Source organism: Phalangium opilio, unplaced genomic scaffold (assembly GCF_054372755.1).
Source record: "Phalangium opilio isolate 3A_F unplaced genomic scaffold, DU_Popi_V2 ptg000031l_1, whole genome shotgun sequence".
In the NCBI taxonomy this organism is placed as follows: Eukaryota; Metazoa; Arthropoda; class Arachnida; order Opiliones; family Phalangiidae; genus Phalangium; species Phalangium opilio.
The window spans coordinates 7192267-7209833 of NW_028324158.1; the positions used below are offsets into that span (position 1 = coordinate 7192267).

Consider the following 17567-nt stretch of genomic DNA (forward strand, 5'->3'; position numbering starts at 1 on the left):
GATTTAATCCGATATTTAAATTGTTTTTTTTTCTAGGTTTTTTTACAAATTTCCGGAAAATTTTAATTTAAATTCACTTTTTCCTAAAAAAGCGCTAAAATATAATTTAATTTTTTCCCCCTAATCTGAAGTTTATTAAATTAGTAAAAATAACCCTTTTAATTGCTGAAGTGTTTATAATTGAGAGCGGATTGAAATTGAAAGAGTTTATTTGTTACCAAAAAAGAAGAAAAGTTTTTAGGGTATTGGTTTGATCCTCTAGGGTGTTTTGGTGTGACAAATAATTAGTTCAAAGATATTTCAAAATCTACTAATTAACCGAATCATCTTAAAGCTGATTGGGTAAAATAATTTAGGGTTAATAAAATGTCTATTTTTAAACTATTTTCCAAAGGCAGGCTGGGGGAGGGAATTCAGTATCGTCTGTTGTCTATTTGATATAGTCTGCTACAACGAACTTTCCCTGTGATGTGACGTGCCTGACGCCTTCCTATCTCTTACCTAGGTTTTGGCGGCCATATTGTAAATCGTCAGTTCAGGCCATACAGTTTAGACTACCAATTGGGACTTGGCAATTCAGGCTTAACTCCGCCCCAGTGCCATTATGGTATGTTTTTTTTACAGAATGAAAGCTACATAAGCCCCTCCTCCTGGTATGTTTTTTAGCACTAGTGGAAGGTAGGGTGACGTTGCATGACGTAGTACAGTACTGCCAAGTCCCTATATTGACGTCACGTCCCCGTAGCTCCTCCCCTCTCAGTAGCAACCACTCTATAGGGACTTGGCAGTACTACGTCATGCAACGTCAGGCTACCTTCCACTAGTGCTAAAAAACATACCAGGAGGAGGGGCTTATATAACTTTCATTCTGTTAAAAAAACATACCATAATGATGCTGGGGGCGGAGTTAAGCCCGAATTGCCAAGTCCCTATTGGTATGTGGACAACAAAGACCTTAGATAAGGCTTCCAAGTTTCCAGTCCACCAAATTTGGATAGTCTGTTGGTATTGTTTGAAGACATCTTAATTTACGTATTTGTTGTCCATAAACTAATTAATGTTCCGATCTTAATACAACAAGGTGGCCAAGACACCAGACTCTATTTTACCCCCCCCCCCCGGGAGACATTTGGAAAGGGTTTCTATTGTTTTATAGGCTTAAAAACTAGGCCTAGGGAAATTTTATTAAACTTCAGTTTGAATGAATGGTTTTAAAATAAGAGTCACATTTGCTTTATAAAAAAAAATGAAGGAAGAATGAATTAAATGCCTTTTTAGCACCATTAATATACTCACATTAGAACATTTAATTTTTATTTTCTTTTTTTAATTGCGTTTGTTATTAATTATTCAACTAGGAAATTTATTCAGGTTTTTAGCGTTTTCTTGACATATATTATACCGTAGAGATAATGTTTTATATCCATAAAATTACACCGTTTTTTTTAAAGAAATCTTTTTTGTTTGTTTGTCCACAAATACAGTTTGTTTGTTTCGAGAGAAAAAACATTTTGTTTTGGGGGCGGGGCTAATGAAGTTTTATATATTTTAAACCCCCAATTAATTTAAAAAATTAAGCAATATTTAGGATAAATATATTGCGATTTGCGAGACACTTAAAACGATTTGGAAATTTTTTTTGCGCGAAGTTCTTAATTCATTTACCCCTTCAAGGTAGATTTATTTATTTATTTTTTTGTTTGTTTAAATTCTTGGATGAACAATTTATTTTCAATGCACTTTTTTTTCTTAGTTTATTTTTTTTTAAGGAGTTTTTCAAGGTTATGTTAAATTTCCATGTATTTTTTTTGTATGTTTGTTTATTATTTGTAATAGTGGAAGACCTAAATGTAAGTGTGCTAGATGGCAAATATTTGCGGGCAAAACTTAAATAGAATTAACTTTAACTTTAGAATGGTTTTAAATATTTTTAATATATTTTTTTTTGGTTTTTGTTAATTTTTAATGCACTATGAAAATGGACGTATTTTTTGATTGGTTGCTTACATTGGTAGACAAAAATGGGGGGAGTAATTTTTTCTCCGTATATTTTTAAGTTAATCGCGAAAATTTCTTGTTTTTGGTTTTTTTAAGGGCGTGTAGGTTTTTTTTTTTTTTTAATTTTAAAGGGTTTAAAAAGATTTTTTGTTGTTGGATTTGCAACCGAAATATTTATATATTTTTTTTTGGTTCCCATTCTAAAGTAGTTATTCTATTTAGTTTTGCCGTTTTAACCCTTTTTTTTTAGTACAATTAGCTTAAGAAAGTTTTTTTAGCCTTTTTTTTAATTAACACTTAGCACACACACTTTCCCAAGGCAGAGAAACCCCGGGTTTTATTTTCAAAATTAAAGATTTTTAAATTAAAATTAAAAATTATAGGCTTAAAAGTTAATATAACCGTCGTTGCGAAATTATCTGTTGGAATGATATTAGATTCTACTCAAAAATTTACGGTGTTTTAAGCAAGGATTTTGGGTTATCGGCGCGCTAACTGTGGAACGACTTAGGTCGGGGGACGCTAGAAAATGGGGGAAGAATAGTCGGAAAAATGGCGGACGGTCTTACAGATTCTGATATAGACCGCCCCCCATTATTCCAAGTATTCCTCCCCTATGGCTTAGGTTGGGTGGGACGCTAGAAAATGGGGGAGGAATGCACGGAAAAATGGCGGGCGGTTTTCCAGATAGACCGCACGCCATTATTCCGAGTATTCCTCCCCTATGGCTTAGGTTGGGTGGGACGCTAGAAAATGGGGGAGGAATACACGGAAAAAGGCGGGCGTTCTTCCAGATTCTGATATAGACCGCCCGCCATTATTCCGAGTATTCTTCCCCCATTTCTAACGTCCCACCGAACCCTAGTCGTTCCAGAGTTAGCGTGCCCACCAATTTCCCTCAGATTACGCGTCCTCCCTTGTTTTAACCAATCATATTGTAGTAAATAAAATAGTAAATAAATATGGCGGACATTTTTTAAAAACAATTTTAACCAATAAGAGTTGAGAAAAAAATGTCACCTTACCTTTTTAAACGCAGCAAGAACATCAAAATTACGTATTCTTTTAAATTAACGTAAAACGTTGGTTACGGGGATTTAATGCTAATTAATTAATTTAATTAATGATAATTTCGCAACGAGGCTTAATAAATTAAAGTGGAAACAAAAGATCACTGCACCCAGTAAGTTAAGTTAAAAAATATTTGGAAACATCGATTGAGCAGTATTTAAAAAACGCGCGAACATGATTGAACATGAGCACATTTGAATTTTTTTTTTTTTTTCATATATATTTTTTTTTATACTGTGTTATTTGAAAAAGTTAGGAATCACTTCAAAAGGGAGATTAAAAAATTGGGGTTTGGTTTTATTTATTTATTTTTTAGTTGATAGTTAAAAAAATACGGGTTTTTAATTATGAGGGGACAAAAATGTATGTTTCATTCTTTATTTGGAAGTATCGATTAAAAGTTAGCACAGCAATTCGGTTAGTTGATTAATTCACGGATTAATTTAATTAATTAAAGATATTATTCAGCTTAAGTTTGTTTAATTAATTTGTCTTTCTATGTAATTAATGGTTTCATTTATGCTTATAATTATAATAAGAAAAAAAAACATACCGAGATATGACTGTCCCTGAGTTATGAATTAAAAAAAGCGTGGAGTGAAAATGAACCAAAAAACACGAAAAAACGATCCAATTTATCGATATATTAAGTAAATTATTAGCATTCTGTAGTATTTAGAAAAAACTGGGAGGTAAATCCCTTTATTGGCTTTTTATCTTGTCTTTATAGAGGTAAAGGTTAAATGTAAAAGTTCATTTAAAGGTTATGTTATACGAATAGGTGTAAAAAAAATGTCTAGAGTTTTCCGTCAAGCTTAGAGTTTTTATCGGAACTTAATTAATTAATTAATTAATTAATTAATTAACAAAGAAAATTCATTCAGTTTTATTTTAAATTTATCAAATGCAAATAATTATACGTAAGATTGATTTAAATCATAAGGAAAACAAAAACTAATTATTTCTTAACTCTTATCATTTTAACTAATTGCTTTGATAAAATAAGGTAGTTTAATTAAACCTGAAATCAAATCTAATTAAAGATTAACTGACGAGAAATATAAACAAACAAACATACCCTCAACGGAAAGTTTAAAAAATTGATTCAAAAAAGGTGTGTGAAATATTCAAATATCCATCTCTCGTAAATAAAAAAAACTATATCACTCATAATAACAAATTATACTTAACTCTTAAGTACAAGTTCTTGTGATATTAAAACTAGGCCTAAACTTACTGAGATTAAAGTATCATACTGGCAACAAGGATGATTATTATCTTGTGATATTAAAACTAAAATTAATGAAGTTAAAGTATCATACGCACAACAAGGATGATGCGAAGTCTTAGAGAAATAGACGCGCTAACTGTGGAACAGTTCAGGTCCGGTGGGTCGCTAGAAATGGGGGTGGAATACTCGGGAAAATGGCGGGCGGTCTACGTGATTCGCAGGACGTAGAGCATCCGCCATTTTTCCGAGTATTCCTCCCCTATTCTATTTCTAGCATCCCGGGCGGTCTACGTGATTCGTGCGTCGTAGACCATCCGCCATTTTTCCGAGTATTCCTCCCCTATTCTATTTCTAGTGTCCCGGGCGGTCTACGTGATTCGTAAGACGTAGACCGGCCGCCATTTTTCCGAGTATTCCTCCCCTATTCTATTTCTAGCGTCCCGGGCGGTCTACGTGATTCGTGCGTCGTAGACCGGCCGCCATTTTTCCGAGTATTCCTCCCCTATTCTATTTCTAGCGTCCCGGGCGGTCTACGATGCACGAATCACGTAGACCGGCCGCCATTTTTCCGAGTATTCCCTCCCTATTCTATTTCTAGCGTCCCGGGCGGTCTACGTGATTCGTAAGACGTAGACAGTCCGCCATTTTTCCGAGTAAACCTCCCCTATTTCTAGCGTCCCACCTAACCGGAGCTGTCCCACAGTTAGCGCGCCTCTTTATCTCAAATTTCTCTTGCGTGCAACACGTTTTTTAATCAATTTATTAACCTTTCAAATATTAATTAAGAGATAAATTATTCTTTCTACTCTTTGGGAAATTCATTAAAATTATAAAAAAGAAATTAATTAACCTGAAACTGAAACTGAAACTTCGTAACTCTAAAAAAAAAAACTTACTAAAAATTCAAATTATTTATTATAAACTCTTATAATGTAGCTAGCCTTTAAGGAAACTACTTTATTATAATAGTAATAATACGCGAAATATACTTGCCCTAAACCATTAAATAAATAAAATAAGATAAATGTAAAAATATATATATAGTCTATAACAGCTTAAGGCAGAGCAGTTAATAATTCACTAATTAATTATCTAATTATGCTATATAACTAATATACAAATATATATGTATATAAAAGAAGGGAAAAAAGGCTATAAAATCGTACAACATAACCTTTAAACTCTTTTGTTTTTAATATAAGGTGTTCGACACTAACTAAAAGACAGTGAACTCTCGAAGATATATTTTTTTAAATTCCAGTCTTGTCGGGTTTTTTTAAAATAAAAATGTTCTCTTAATTAGTGAACCCAAAAAATAATTATAAATTGATAATTAATATTCTAAGCAGTTACGTACGGTCTCTTTTGCGCGTGCGCGTTTATAGAAAGGGGGAAAAACAAATTCAAGTCTTTTAAAATCCAGCCCGTGCTAAATTTTAAACTTAATTAAAAGCATTTTGAAACAAAACTAATTAAGGTTGTTTTTTTAAAGCAGTATACCCTATACACAGTATATATATATATATAATATAAAACACTTTTGAAAAAATGGGTATTTTAAACTCACGTCTCTGGTGTACACACGTTGGTATCGTGTCGATTGATTTTGAATTAGGAAGTAACGCCAAATTCTTTTAGCTGTTCTTCAATGTCCACTCGACATATAGGACATTGTTTGTTTGTTGTTAACCACTGGTCAACGCATTCGCTGTGAAAAAGGTGCATACATGGTAGACGCCTGAAATTATATAATGAAAAATTTATTTAGCAATGGTTATTTACTCAAAGAACTTCGAGCGTGCGCGGCAAGGCTTAAGTTAAGCCTTGGAAAACTGTGAAATCGTGGATTATAAAGAATAGCAACCGTCTCTATAAGTATAATGACATTTGATAGTCATACTAGCGTTAGAAACCTAGCAGCGGTCGTTTATTTACTCAAAAACTTCGATCATGCGTGACAAGGCTTAAGTTAAGCCTTGGCAAAGTGAAGAATCGTGGATTATAAAGAATAGCAACCGTCTTTATAAGTATAATGACATTTGATAGTCATACTAGCGTTAGAAACCTAGCAGCGGTCGTTTATTTACTCAAAAACTTCGATCATGCGCGACAAGGCTAAAGTTAAGCCTTGGCAAAGTTAAGACCTAACCATGAAATTGTGGATTATAAAGAATAGCAACCGTCTTTATAAGTATAATGACACTTGATAGTGATACTAGCGCTAGAAACCTAGCAGCGGTCGTTTATTTACTCAAACAACTTCGATTATGCGCGGCAAGGCTTAAGTTAAGCCTTGGCAAAATGTAGAATCTTGGATTATAAAGAATAGCAACCGTCTTTATAAGTATAATGACATTTGATAGTGATACTAGCGCTAGAACCTAGCAGCGGTGGTTTATTTACTCATAGAACTTCGATCATGCGCGACAAGGCTTAAGTTAAGCCTTGGCAAAGGTAAGACCTAACCATGAAATCGTGGATTATAAAGAATAGCAACCGTCTTTATAAGTATAATGATATTTGATAGTCATACTAGCGTTAGAAACCTAGCAGCGGTCGTTTATATACTCAAAAACTTCGATCATGCGCGACAAGGCTTAAGTTAAGCCTTGGCAAAATGTAGAATCTTGGATTATAAAGAATAGCAACCGTCTTTATAAGTATAATGACATTTGATAGTGATACTAGCGCTAGAACCTAGCAGCGGTGGTTTATTTACTCATAGAACTTCGGTCATGCGCGACAAGGCTTAAGTTAAGCCTTGGCAAAGGTAAGACCTAACCATGAAATCGTGGATTATAAAGAATAGCAACCGTCTTTATAAGTATAATGATATTTGATAGTGATACTAGCGCTAGAAACCCAGCAGCGGTCGTTTATTTACTCAAAAACTTCGATCATGCGCGGCAAGGCTTAAGTTAAGCCTTGGCAAAATGAAGAATCGTGGATTATAAAGAATAACAACCGCCTTTTTAAGTATAATGACAATTGATAGTGATACAAGCGCCAGAAACTTAGCAATGGCAGTTTTCACGCGCATCCGCGACAAACATACCTTGCGCAAGGCTTAGCTTAAGCCTTGGCAAATTTGCCGTACTCTCTTTAAAGGATCATAGAATAGAGCTATCTCAGTTGTGACGTCAGTGCATAGCTAAAACGTCACGGCCTCACCTTTGGCAGTGGGCGGCCATGTTTGGTACCGATTTGGTTCTATTTGCAAATAGCATAGGTTACGTCACACTGACAGTTCTAAGATAGCTCTATTAGCTAAGAATTTGTTTACTGATAACAGATAACTATTAATTCTTATTTCAGGAACGTTTTGAAGACATTTTAATCTATTCAATCAAGTCAAACGATTGTCTACAAAGTGGACCTGGGTCCGACACAACAAAGACAACACAACACAACACAAAGGGGTTCAGCATCTTACCTAACATCCTCTTCGTTCTCAAATTCGCTCAGGCAAATAGTACATTTCTCAATGTTGTCCTCATTTTCGCTACTTCTCTGAAGCTGTAAACAAACAAACAAAGTTTTAAGAATGAAGACGCGACGTCCAAAGGCAGAAAAACTAATTATTAATATAAAGGTAACTATTAACTAAGCCTAACCTTTTTATATTTATGAAAGAAGGTATTTCTTTCTATAACTTCCTGGGTGGCACCCCGATTGATATTCAAGCGACGTTGCTCAACTAATTGATAAAATTCCCCAAACCTAGGCGGTGTTAGATACCGCGACATTATAGTCGGCATAAAATGCGAATGTAGCGTAACTGCCGGAGCCATTTCCGAAAATGATAACATATCTGGCGCTGTCCTTTGGTTGACAGGCTTAAATTGGTTTAAACGCGTTAGTTTTAAGTAATTAAGTATTATTATGTTAATTACTTTACCATTGAAGAAGTTAATCCAAAACTTAAACCAGGCGTAAATCCAAAATGGTGCAAACGTGGCGGAGTAGGAGGGGGCGGAGGAGCGGGATGGTGATAATGATGTTGGTGTAAATGATGGTGCAAATGAGAATGACCATTGTCGTTAGGAGAGCCAGAGACGATGATTTCCGATTGGATACTACCAGCCGGATCCACGATAATATCAACAGCAGGAGCTGGCATGGTGGTGACGGAAACGGCAATGTGACTGGAACCAGGATGTACCATGGAGGGGGAAGATGTTCCGGGCATTCCCGTATTGGCCGTCGTGACAGGAGGCATGAGAACGCTGGGATGCGGGGCAAATAGGTTCTCAGCGGGATGAGGCATGGCTGTCGCTATATTGGAAGTCAACTGGTTGGGCAAAACGGCTGTGGGAGCCATGGTTATAGTAGGCGCCGCTGACATGGATTCTGGGCAAATGTAAAAGTTTGACGCGGGAGGATGGGCTTGAGAGTCAATTAGTCTTTGTAGAGTCAAGGCGTCCCTTTGACTGTAATGGAATCAAAACAATGGGAGGGTTATAGTTTACTAATAATATAGGTAACCAATATGGTCATCAAGTGCTGGGAACTTCATGGACAGAGTCAATGGGCATGAAGGGCTCATGGTCAACGCCACAATGGTGTTAAGGGCTCATGGTCAATGCCACAATGGGTATTAAGTGCTCATGGTCAACGCCACAATGGTGTTAAGGGCTCATGGTCAATGCCACAATGGGTATTAAGGGCTCATGGTCAATGCCACAATGGGTATTAAGGGCTCATGGTCAATGCCACAATGGGTATTAAGGGCTCATGGTCAATGCCACAATGGGTGTTAAGTGCTCATGGTCAATGCCACAATGGGTATTAAGGTCTCATGGTCAACGCCACAATGGTCTTAAGTGCACATGGTCAACGCCACAATGGTATTAAGGGCTCATGGTCAACGCCACAATGGTGTTAAGCGCTCATGGTCAACGCCACAATGGGTATTAAGGGCTCATGGTCAATGCCACAATGGGTATTAAGGGCTCATGGTCAACGCCACAATGGGTATTAAGGACTCATGGTCAATGCCACAATGGGTATTAAGGGCTCATGGTCAATGCCACAATGGGTATTAAGGGCTCATGGTCAATGCCACAATGGGTATTAAGGGCTCATGGGCAATGCCACAATGGGTATTAAGTGCTCATGGTCAATGCCACAATGGGTATTAAGGGCTCATGGTCAACGCCACAATGGGTATTAACTTGCTCATGGTCAACGCCACAATGGGTATTAAGGGCTCATGGTCAACACCACAATGGGTATTAAGGGCTCATGGTCAATGCCACAATGGGTATTAAGGGCTCATGGTCAATGCCACAATGGGTATTAAGGGCTCATGGTCAATGCCACAATGGGTGTTAAGTGCTCATGGTCAATGCCACAATGGGTATTAAGGTCTCATGGTCAACGCCACAATGGTCTTAAGTGCACATGGTCAACGCCACAATGGTATTAAGGGCTCATGGTCAACGCCACAATGGTGTTAAGCGCTCATGGTCAACGCCACAATGGGTATTAAGGGCTCATGGTCAATGCCACAATGGGTATTAAGGGCTCATGGTCAACGCCACAATGGGTATTAAGGACTCATGGTCAATGCCACAATGGGTATTAAGGGCTCATGGTCAATGCCACAATGGGTATTAAGGGCTCATGGTCAATGCCACAATGGGTATTAAGGGCTCATGGGCAATGCCACAATGGGTATTAACTTGCTCATGGTCAACGCCACAATGGGTATTAAGGGCTCATGGTCAACGCCACAATGGGTATTAAGGGCTCATGGTCAACACCACAATGGGTATTAACTTGCTCATGGTCAACGCCACAATGGGTATTAAGGGCTCATGGTCAATTCCACAATGGGTATTAAGGGCTCATGGTCAACACCACAATGGGTATTAAGGGCTCATGGTCAGCACCACAATGGGTATTAAGGGCTCATGGTCAACACCACAATGGGTATTAAGGGCTCATGGTCAACGCCACAATGGGTATTAAGGGCTCATGGTCAACACCACAATGGGTATCAAGCACCGAACAAATAATCCTAAATGTTTCATGCAATTAATAAATGAAATGAAGCAAATAGCCACTGGCATAAAGTCATATCACAGTACAATCAAAGTCTCAAAAACCAAAGTTAAGCAATCAACAGCCAAATACTTTAATGTAAAAACAAAATGCAACAATGTCAATCTTAAGAAAAACATTTTTACCGTTGCAAAATCAATGGATGGTGATACATGGTACGTCTCTGCATTTCAGTCATTCTTTGTTGCGTCTAAAGAGAAAGCATACGGATTACAATATCAGATGTAATATTTGTAGGGCGGGGCTTACGAGCCAAAGTCTTTGATGCGTCGGATTCATCCTAGTCAAAGGTGGAGGAGGAAAATTGTGGCTATGAGGAATCTCTGGCGGTGGGTTGTAAAAATGATGAAACGTTGGAGGAGGCGGAGTCGTGGTAGCGTGAACGTTTCTGGCGGCGGCGGCTATATAAGGCACGTGTGGACTAGGAGGACCGGGATAAACGTGAGTGTGCCGACAAGGTGTAGGCGCGGGACTTGGCGAAAGATTCGGACCTAGACAACCCGTATAGGCGCGGCATTGTTCAACTGGAGTGCCCTGTTCAATTGACATTACGTTAATGGTTGAGGTAAAACTGGAACTGATCATACGCGTGACGTACCACCGAGCGAAGACAACTATCAGCCGCCGGATCTTGACAATTGGGTTGCTGATAATGATTGTAATGATATCGACAGCTTGGTCTCGGAGCGCTGAGGAATTGAGGATTATGGTTGAGGTTTGAGGGATTGCCCACTAAAGTGGCATTGATGCAGGAGGCATTGGGGCTATAATGGAGAGGTTGGAAACCCCTGTTCAGAGTTTGATTCGGGGGTCTGTTGTTATTGCTGCTGCCAAGTGTATAATCAAATTAGCGTTGTCAGAATAGAGTATTAAAGGGAGGGTGAAGTAGAAAATCAAGTGATTTTTTATCGATTCTTCTACTAATTTTAAGACCAGTCTGCATTGAGGAAATACAGATTCCGAATGATTTTAAAATTCAAATTAGGTTCAGATTTTAAGGATAATTTTAAACAAGGACTTCCGACCAATCGCGTAACCCCATGCCTTTATATGAACAAAATTATCGTGGCACGTTCCATGTCTCGCGCCATGATTATCACGTCGCGCGCGAATTTTATCAAATCTCATGATAAATTTCATTCAACGCGGAACATGCCACGAGAATTTTGTTAATAAAAAGGCAAGGCGTTACGCGATTGGTCGGAGGTCCTTATTTAAAATTATCCTTAAAATCTGAACCTAATTTGAAATAATTTTAAAATCATTCGGAGTTGGTATTTCCTGAATGTTTCACTATGCAGACTGGTCTTATAATTAGTAGAAGAATCGATAAAAAATCACTTGATTTTCTACTTCACCCTCCCTTTAATGAAAGAAAACTCGACGTTATTTTCATTTACCAGTACCTAGCGGTACTCGAAGGTGGCACTTCAGTCGCTGTAGTTTGAGAGGCAGTAGAAACAAACATGTCAGGCCTAGGATTAGCAGTTTCTTCATCAGATTGAGTTAAGTCAACCACTAAAGCGGGTTTCTCTTTTCTCTTGCGGTTTTGGGCTATTAGAGGAATATTTGCCACGCTAACATTAGGACCTCCGCCCGTTCCAATGGCGCTGCTTCCACTTGGGGCGTTTCTCCAATCTCTAATGGGGCGGTTAGCGACACTACTTTCGTGCGATATGACAGGGACTTTGTTACTCATTGGATATTGAACTTTCCTGTTGAATATTCCGGAGATAGTTTTAACTTTCAAGATAGTTACGCAAGTTTAATTTCTATTACCTCGCGGGTTCGATGCTAACGAGTTCTATAGAACTAGCGTCGTCATCATCCTCATTGTCATCATCATCGTCTGATGTGATTAAACAATCTAATTGCAAATCGGGAGCTTCGGGCCAATTATTATCTAATTCTAGCGTGTTTTTGGACTCTTTTCTTTGACTTGTAGCTTCTGCTTTACGATGCGAGGGACCTTTGAAGACATTGTAAACTCAACATTGGTGTATCTTAACAACTTTCCACCCCTTGGACGCTCGTCAAAGCTTTTCATTCATTTCTTACCAGCAATATCATCTTTTCTCGATCCTCCAGCAGTTTTTGGAGTGACGTAAACATGATCATGGTTCCATTCAACATTACAGGAATTACGTTTTGAAGCTTGACTCGGTGGAACTCCTTCCGAGTTAGTTCGAGCGCTACCTTCGTGGTGATTCCATTCAACGTTTACGCCACCATTCCGGCTACTTTTGGGAACGTGAGCTACGTTTTCAGCCCCAGCTCGTGGATTGTGATTCAATATATCCACATCGCTATCGCTATCAGAAGTGTCCATAATAATATCGGGTAAAATATCCCAATTATTCACTTTATCTTTGTGGTTATGATGAGAAGAGGCTGAGGATTTCTTCTCAAAAGCTGTGCTATTGCACGCTGATTTGCTCGTTTCAAGTTTCATTTTGTGCGAGCACATAGCAAAAGGTCTCTCCTCTTTTACATCTATTAAGTTTATAATCATGGTTATATTTATGAAAAACCAATAGGTATGACGGGCGTTTAGGGGAAGCTTTGGACGGGAGTCTAGGGAGACTTTGGGCCGGGCGTCTAGGGAAACTTTGGATGGGCGTCTAGGGAAACTTTGGGCCGGGCGTCTAGGGAAACTTTGGACGGGCGTCTAGGGAAACTTTGGACGGGCGTCTAGGGAAACTTTGGACGGGCGTCTAGGGAAACTTTGGACGGGCGTCTAGGGAAACTTTGGACGGGCGTCTAGGGAAACTTTGGACGGGCGTCTAGGGAAACTTTGGACGGGCGTCTAGGGAAACTTTGGACGGGCGTCTAAGGAAACTTTGGACGGGCGTCTAAGGAAACTTTGGACGGGCGTCTAAGGAAACTTTGGACGGGCGTCTAAGGAAACTTTGGACGGGCGTCTAAGGAAACTTTGGACGGGCGTCTAAGGAAACTTTGGACGGGCGTCTAAGGAAACTTTGGACGGGCGTCTGGGGAAACTTTGGACGGGCGTCTAGTTAAACTTTGGACGGGCGTCTAGGGAGACTTTGGACGGGCGTCTAGTTAAACTTTGGGCCGGGCGTCTAGGGAAACTTTGGGCCGGGCGTCTAGGGAAACTTTGGGCCGGGCGTCTAGGGAAACTTTGGGCCGGGCGTCTAGGGAAACTTTGGGCCGGGCGTCTAGGGAAACTTTGGGCCGGGCGTCTAGGGAAACTTTGGGCCGGGCGTCTAGGGAAACTTTGGGCCGGGCGTCTAGGGAAACTTTGGGCCGGGCGTCTAGGGAAACTTTGGGCCGGGCGTCTAGGGAAACTTTGGGCCGGGCGTCTAGGGAAACTTTGGGCCGGGCGTCTAGGGAAACTTTGGACGGGCGTCTAGGGAAACTTTGGACGGGCGTCTAGGGAAACTTTGGACGGGCGTCTAGGGAAACTTTGGACGGGCGTCTAGGGAAACTTTGGACGGGCGTCTAGGGAAACTTTGGACGGGCGTCTAGGGAAACTTTGGACGGGCGTCTAGGGAAACTTTGGACGGGCGTCTGGGCGTCTAGTTAAACTTTGGGCCGGGCGTCTAGTTAAACTTTGGGCCGGGCGTCTAGTTAAACTTTGGGCCGGGCGTCTAGTTAAACTTTGGGCCGGGCGTCTAGGGAAACTTTGGGCCGGGCGTCTAGGGAAACTTAGGGCCGGGCGTCTAGGGAAACTTTGGGCCGGGCGTCTAGGGAAACTTTGGGCCGGGCGTCTAGGGAAACTTTGGGCCGGGCGTCTAGGGAAACTTTGGGCCGGGCGTCTAGGGAAACTTTGGGCCGGGCGTCTAGGGAAACTTTGGGCCGGGCGTCTAGGGAAACTTTGGGCCGGGCGTCTAGGGAAACTTTGGGCCGGGCGTCTAGGGAAACTTTGGGCCGGGCGTCTAGGGAAACTTTGGGCCGGGCGTCTAGGGAAACTTTGGGCCGGGCGTCTAGGGAAACTTTGGGCCGGGCGTCTAGGGAAACTTTGGGCCGGGCGTCTAGGGAAACTTTGGGCCGGGCGTCTAGGGAAACTTTGGGCCGGGCGTCTAGGGAAACTTTGGGCCGGGCGTCTAGGGAAACTTTGGGCCGGGCGTCTAGGGAAACTTTGGGCCGGGCGTCTAGGGAAACTTTGGGCCGGGCGTCTAGGGAAACTTTGGGCCGGGCGTCTAGGGAAACTTTGGGCCGGGCGTCTAGGGAAACTTTGGGCCGGGCGTCTAGGGAAACTTTGGGCCGGGCGTCTAGGGAAACTTTGGGCCGGGCGTCTAGGGAAACTTTGGGCCGGGCGTCTAGGGAAACTTTGGGCCGGGCGTCTAGGGAAACTTTGGGCCGGGCGTCTAGGGAAACTTTGGGCCGGGCGTCTAGGGAAACTTTGGGCCGGGCGTCTAGGGAAACTTTGGGCCGGGCGTCTAGGGAAACTTTGGGCCGGGCGTCTAGGGAAACTTTGGGCCGGGCGTCTAGGGAAACTTTGGGCCGGGCGTCTAGGGAAACTTTGGGCCGGGCGTCTAGGGAAACTTTGGGCCGGGCGTCTAGGGAAACTTTGGGCCGGGCGTCTAGGGAAACTTTGGGCCGGGCGTCTAGGGAAACTTTGGGCCGGGCGTCTAGGGAAACTTTGGGCCGGGCGTCTAGGGAAACTTTGGGCCGGGCGTCTAGGGAAACTTTGGGCCGGGCGTCTAGGGAAACTTTGGGCCGGGCGTCTAGGGAAACTTTGGGCCGGGCGTCTAGGGAAACTTTGGGCCGGGCGTCTAGGGAAACTTTGGGCCGGGCGTCTAGGGAAACTTTGGGCCGGGCGTCTAGGGAAACTTTGGGCCGGGCGTCTAGGGAAACTTTGGGCCGGGCGTCTAGGGAAACTTTGGGCCGGGCGTCTAGGGAAACTTTGGGCCGGGCGTCTAGGGAAACTTTGGGCCGGGCGTCTAGGGAAACTTTGGGCCGGGCGTCTAGGGAAACTTTGGGTCGGGCGTCTAGGGAAACTTTGGGCCGGGCGTCTAGGGAAACTTTGGGCCGGGCGTCTAGGGAAACTTTGGGCCGGGCGTCTAGGGAAACATTGGGCCGGGCGTCTAAGGAAACTTTGGACGGGCGTCTAAGGAAACTTTGGACGGGCGTCTAAGGAAACTTTGGACGGGCGTCTGGGGAAACTTTGGACGGGGGTCTAAGGAAACTTTGGACGGGGGTCTAAGGAAACTTTGGACGGGGGTCTAAGGAAACTTTGGACGGGGGTCTAAGGAAACTTTGGACGGGCGTCTAAGGAAACTTTGGACGGGCGTCTAAGGAAACTTTGGACGGGCGTCTAAGGAAACTTTGGACGGGCGTCTAAGGAAACTTTGGACGGGCGTCTAAGGAAACTTTGGACGGGCGTCTGGGGAAACTTTGGACGGGCGTCTGGGGAAACTTTGGACGGGCGTCTAGGTAAACTTGGGACGGGCGTCTAGGGAAACTTTGGACGGGCGTCTAAGGAAAATTTGGACGGGCGTCTAAGGAAACTTTGGACGGGCGTCTAAGGAAACTTTGGACGGGCGTCTAAGGAAACTTTGGACGGGCGTCTAAGGAAACTTTGGACGGGCGTCTAAGGAAACTTTGGACGGGCGTCTAAGGAAACTTTGGACGGGCGTCTAAGGAAACTTTGGACGGGCGTCTAAGGAAACTTTGGACGGGCGTCTAAGGAAACTTTGGACGGGCGTCTAAGGAAACTTTGGACGGGCGTCTGGGGAAACTTTGGAAGGGCGTCTGGGGAAACTTTGGAAGGGCGTCTGGGGAAACTTTGGAAGGGCGTCTGGGGAAACTTTGGAAGGGCGTCTGGGGAAACTTTGGACGGGCGTCTGGGGAAACTTTGGCCAGGGATTAGATGGAAAAGTCAGGGACTTTCAATAGAAAAATTTCGCCAGAACCCTGTTTAAAGTAACTGAAGATCTATTTTCGAATGTAAAATTGGGGGAAACTCCGTTCTTTCTTTCAGTTAAGCTGATATACTATTCAAGCAATCCATACCATATGTGAAAACAATTGGCTATACTCTGAACAAAAATTAGCTCTTACAATGAATATGAAAGTTTGTTCAATAGTGTAGATTCAATATACAAAGGAGAAGACAGCGTGTCCCTCCCTTCAAGCGGGATATAGTAATAGGGAATGTTAAAAACAACTGTTTTGGGATCAAGATGACACAGATATAAGAGATTGATCAATATGACGCGACCATATGAATGATTATAATTAGTTTACTATGTTCTTAAGGCGTCTAAAAGACCTTATCACATTAAATTTTTTGAGTAAGGGAAGGAGTAATAATAATAATAGGGGACACCAAGATACAGTTTACATGTGGTTAGTTTCCGTTAAATGGGACAGTTTGAGAGGTGGTGGTGGCTTTAAAGGATTTTTATCATAGTTACCATTTCTGCGCCTGTCTTCTGCCAAGTGACTTTGTATATTATCGTCTAAAATAGCCACGGCTCGATGTAAACTGCTACTACCCACTGAAGATGCAACAACAACTTTTGGTGATATCTTTCCCGCTTTGTTAGAGCCTCCTTCAATTTCGCTTTCACTCAACATCCGTTTCCTGACTTTGTAGTCCATATAATTCGCCCTCGCTTCTTATATTGGTAAGTAGGCTTTTATCCCGTTAGAATTATCATATCTACAATGGAAAATGTCGAAAAACCAGTCAGTTCCGATACCATGAAATTTGTACTTAAAATAAAACATTTTAGTTCATGGAAATTCATATTTTTAAACACTAATAATAGTTTTAGCAAATAAAACTAATTAAAAGTAACTAAAAGATAGTGATAGCGATAAAAAACACTTATGCAATCGTAAAAAGCTGGTTAAAGGTTAAAAAATAGACTGATCATGGAGTCCATGTCTCCATGGATGAAGTAAACACATAATTATAAGCCAAGGCTTAAGTTCAAATATAGTTTGCTTTATGCTGAAAGTACTTACTGTTTGTTGGTTTATTTCTTTAGTTTATTATACCGATTAAATTTCCGACGATTTATCGGAAATCGAACTCAAAATGATTAGTTTTACACCTGGGAATTTTTTTAACAAGTTAGTGTTAACGGGAATACATTTTTCCAATCCTCCAACCTTTCCTTTGACTAAATCCTTCGGAAATCCCATACAAACTGGAAAAAGGGGACAAAATTCATCCAATGGAAAAGTACGAATTCTGATGCAGTGCTCCAATTGGTTAGAGATAAGA

At 41.4% G+C, this 17567-nt stretch overlaps 1 protein-coding gene and 1 long non-coding RNA gene across 5 annotated transcripts in view; one reads left to right on the forward strand and one right to left on the reverse strand.

The window, feature by feature from the left end:
• The window catches only part of LOC149690343 (uncharacterized), a 94939-nt gene extending 87081 nt beyond the window's left edge, over positions 1 to 7858 (forward strand). The window contains exon 3 of the long non-coding RNA XR_016383698.1: positions 7616 to 7858. This is a non-coding gene — a long non-coding RNA (uncharacterized LOC149690343). The remainder of the gene's footprint in view (positions 1 to 7615) is intronic.
• On the reverse strand, positions 40 to 17497 carry LOC149690351 (uncharacterized). 4 transcript variants are annotated; one of them, XM_089869879.1, is made up of 12 exons: positions 17306 to 17497; positions 16750 to 16997; positions 12425 to 12859; positions 12146 to 12335; positions 11773 to 12081; positions 10965 to 11190; positions 10616 to 10900; positions 10492 to 10556; positions 8199 to 8730; positions 7915 to 8136; positions 7734 to 7816; positions 40 to 6038 (listed from the first exon to the last, which is right to left on the reverse strand). In XM_089869879.1, exons 2-12 carry the CDS (start codon positions 16934 to 16936, stop codon positions 5912 to 5914), a joined length of 2661 nt encoding a protein of 886 aa, XP_089726005.1. In that variant the 5' UTR covers positions 16937 to 16997; positions 17306 to 17497; the 3' UTR covers positions 40 to 5911. The 4 variants fall into 4 exon arrangements, with proteins under 4 accessions (XP_089726005.1, XP_089726003.1, XP_089726002.1 ...); XM_089869877.1 differs by having other exon boundaries at positions 11767 to 12081; XM_089869876.1 differs by having other exon boundaries at positions 10965 to 11193; positions 11767 to 12081.
• Between the last annotated feature and the right edge of the window lie 70 nt (positions 17498 to 17567).

Coding starts and splice junctions, on each gene's coding strand:
- LOC149690351 (XM_089869876.1), bottom strand. CDS start 16,936: ATGGACTACAAAGTCAGGAAACGGATGTTGAGTGAAAGCGAAATTGAA. Junction 12,336..12,424: donor GAGAAAAGATGATATTGCTG/GTAAGAAATGAA, acceptor ATGTCTTCAAAG/GTCCCTCGCATCGTAAAGCA. Junction 10,557..10,615: donor CGCATCAAAGACTTTGGCTC/GTAAGCCCCGCC, acceptor CTTTCTCTTTAG/ACGCAACAAAGAATGACTGA.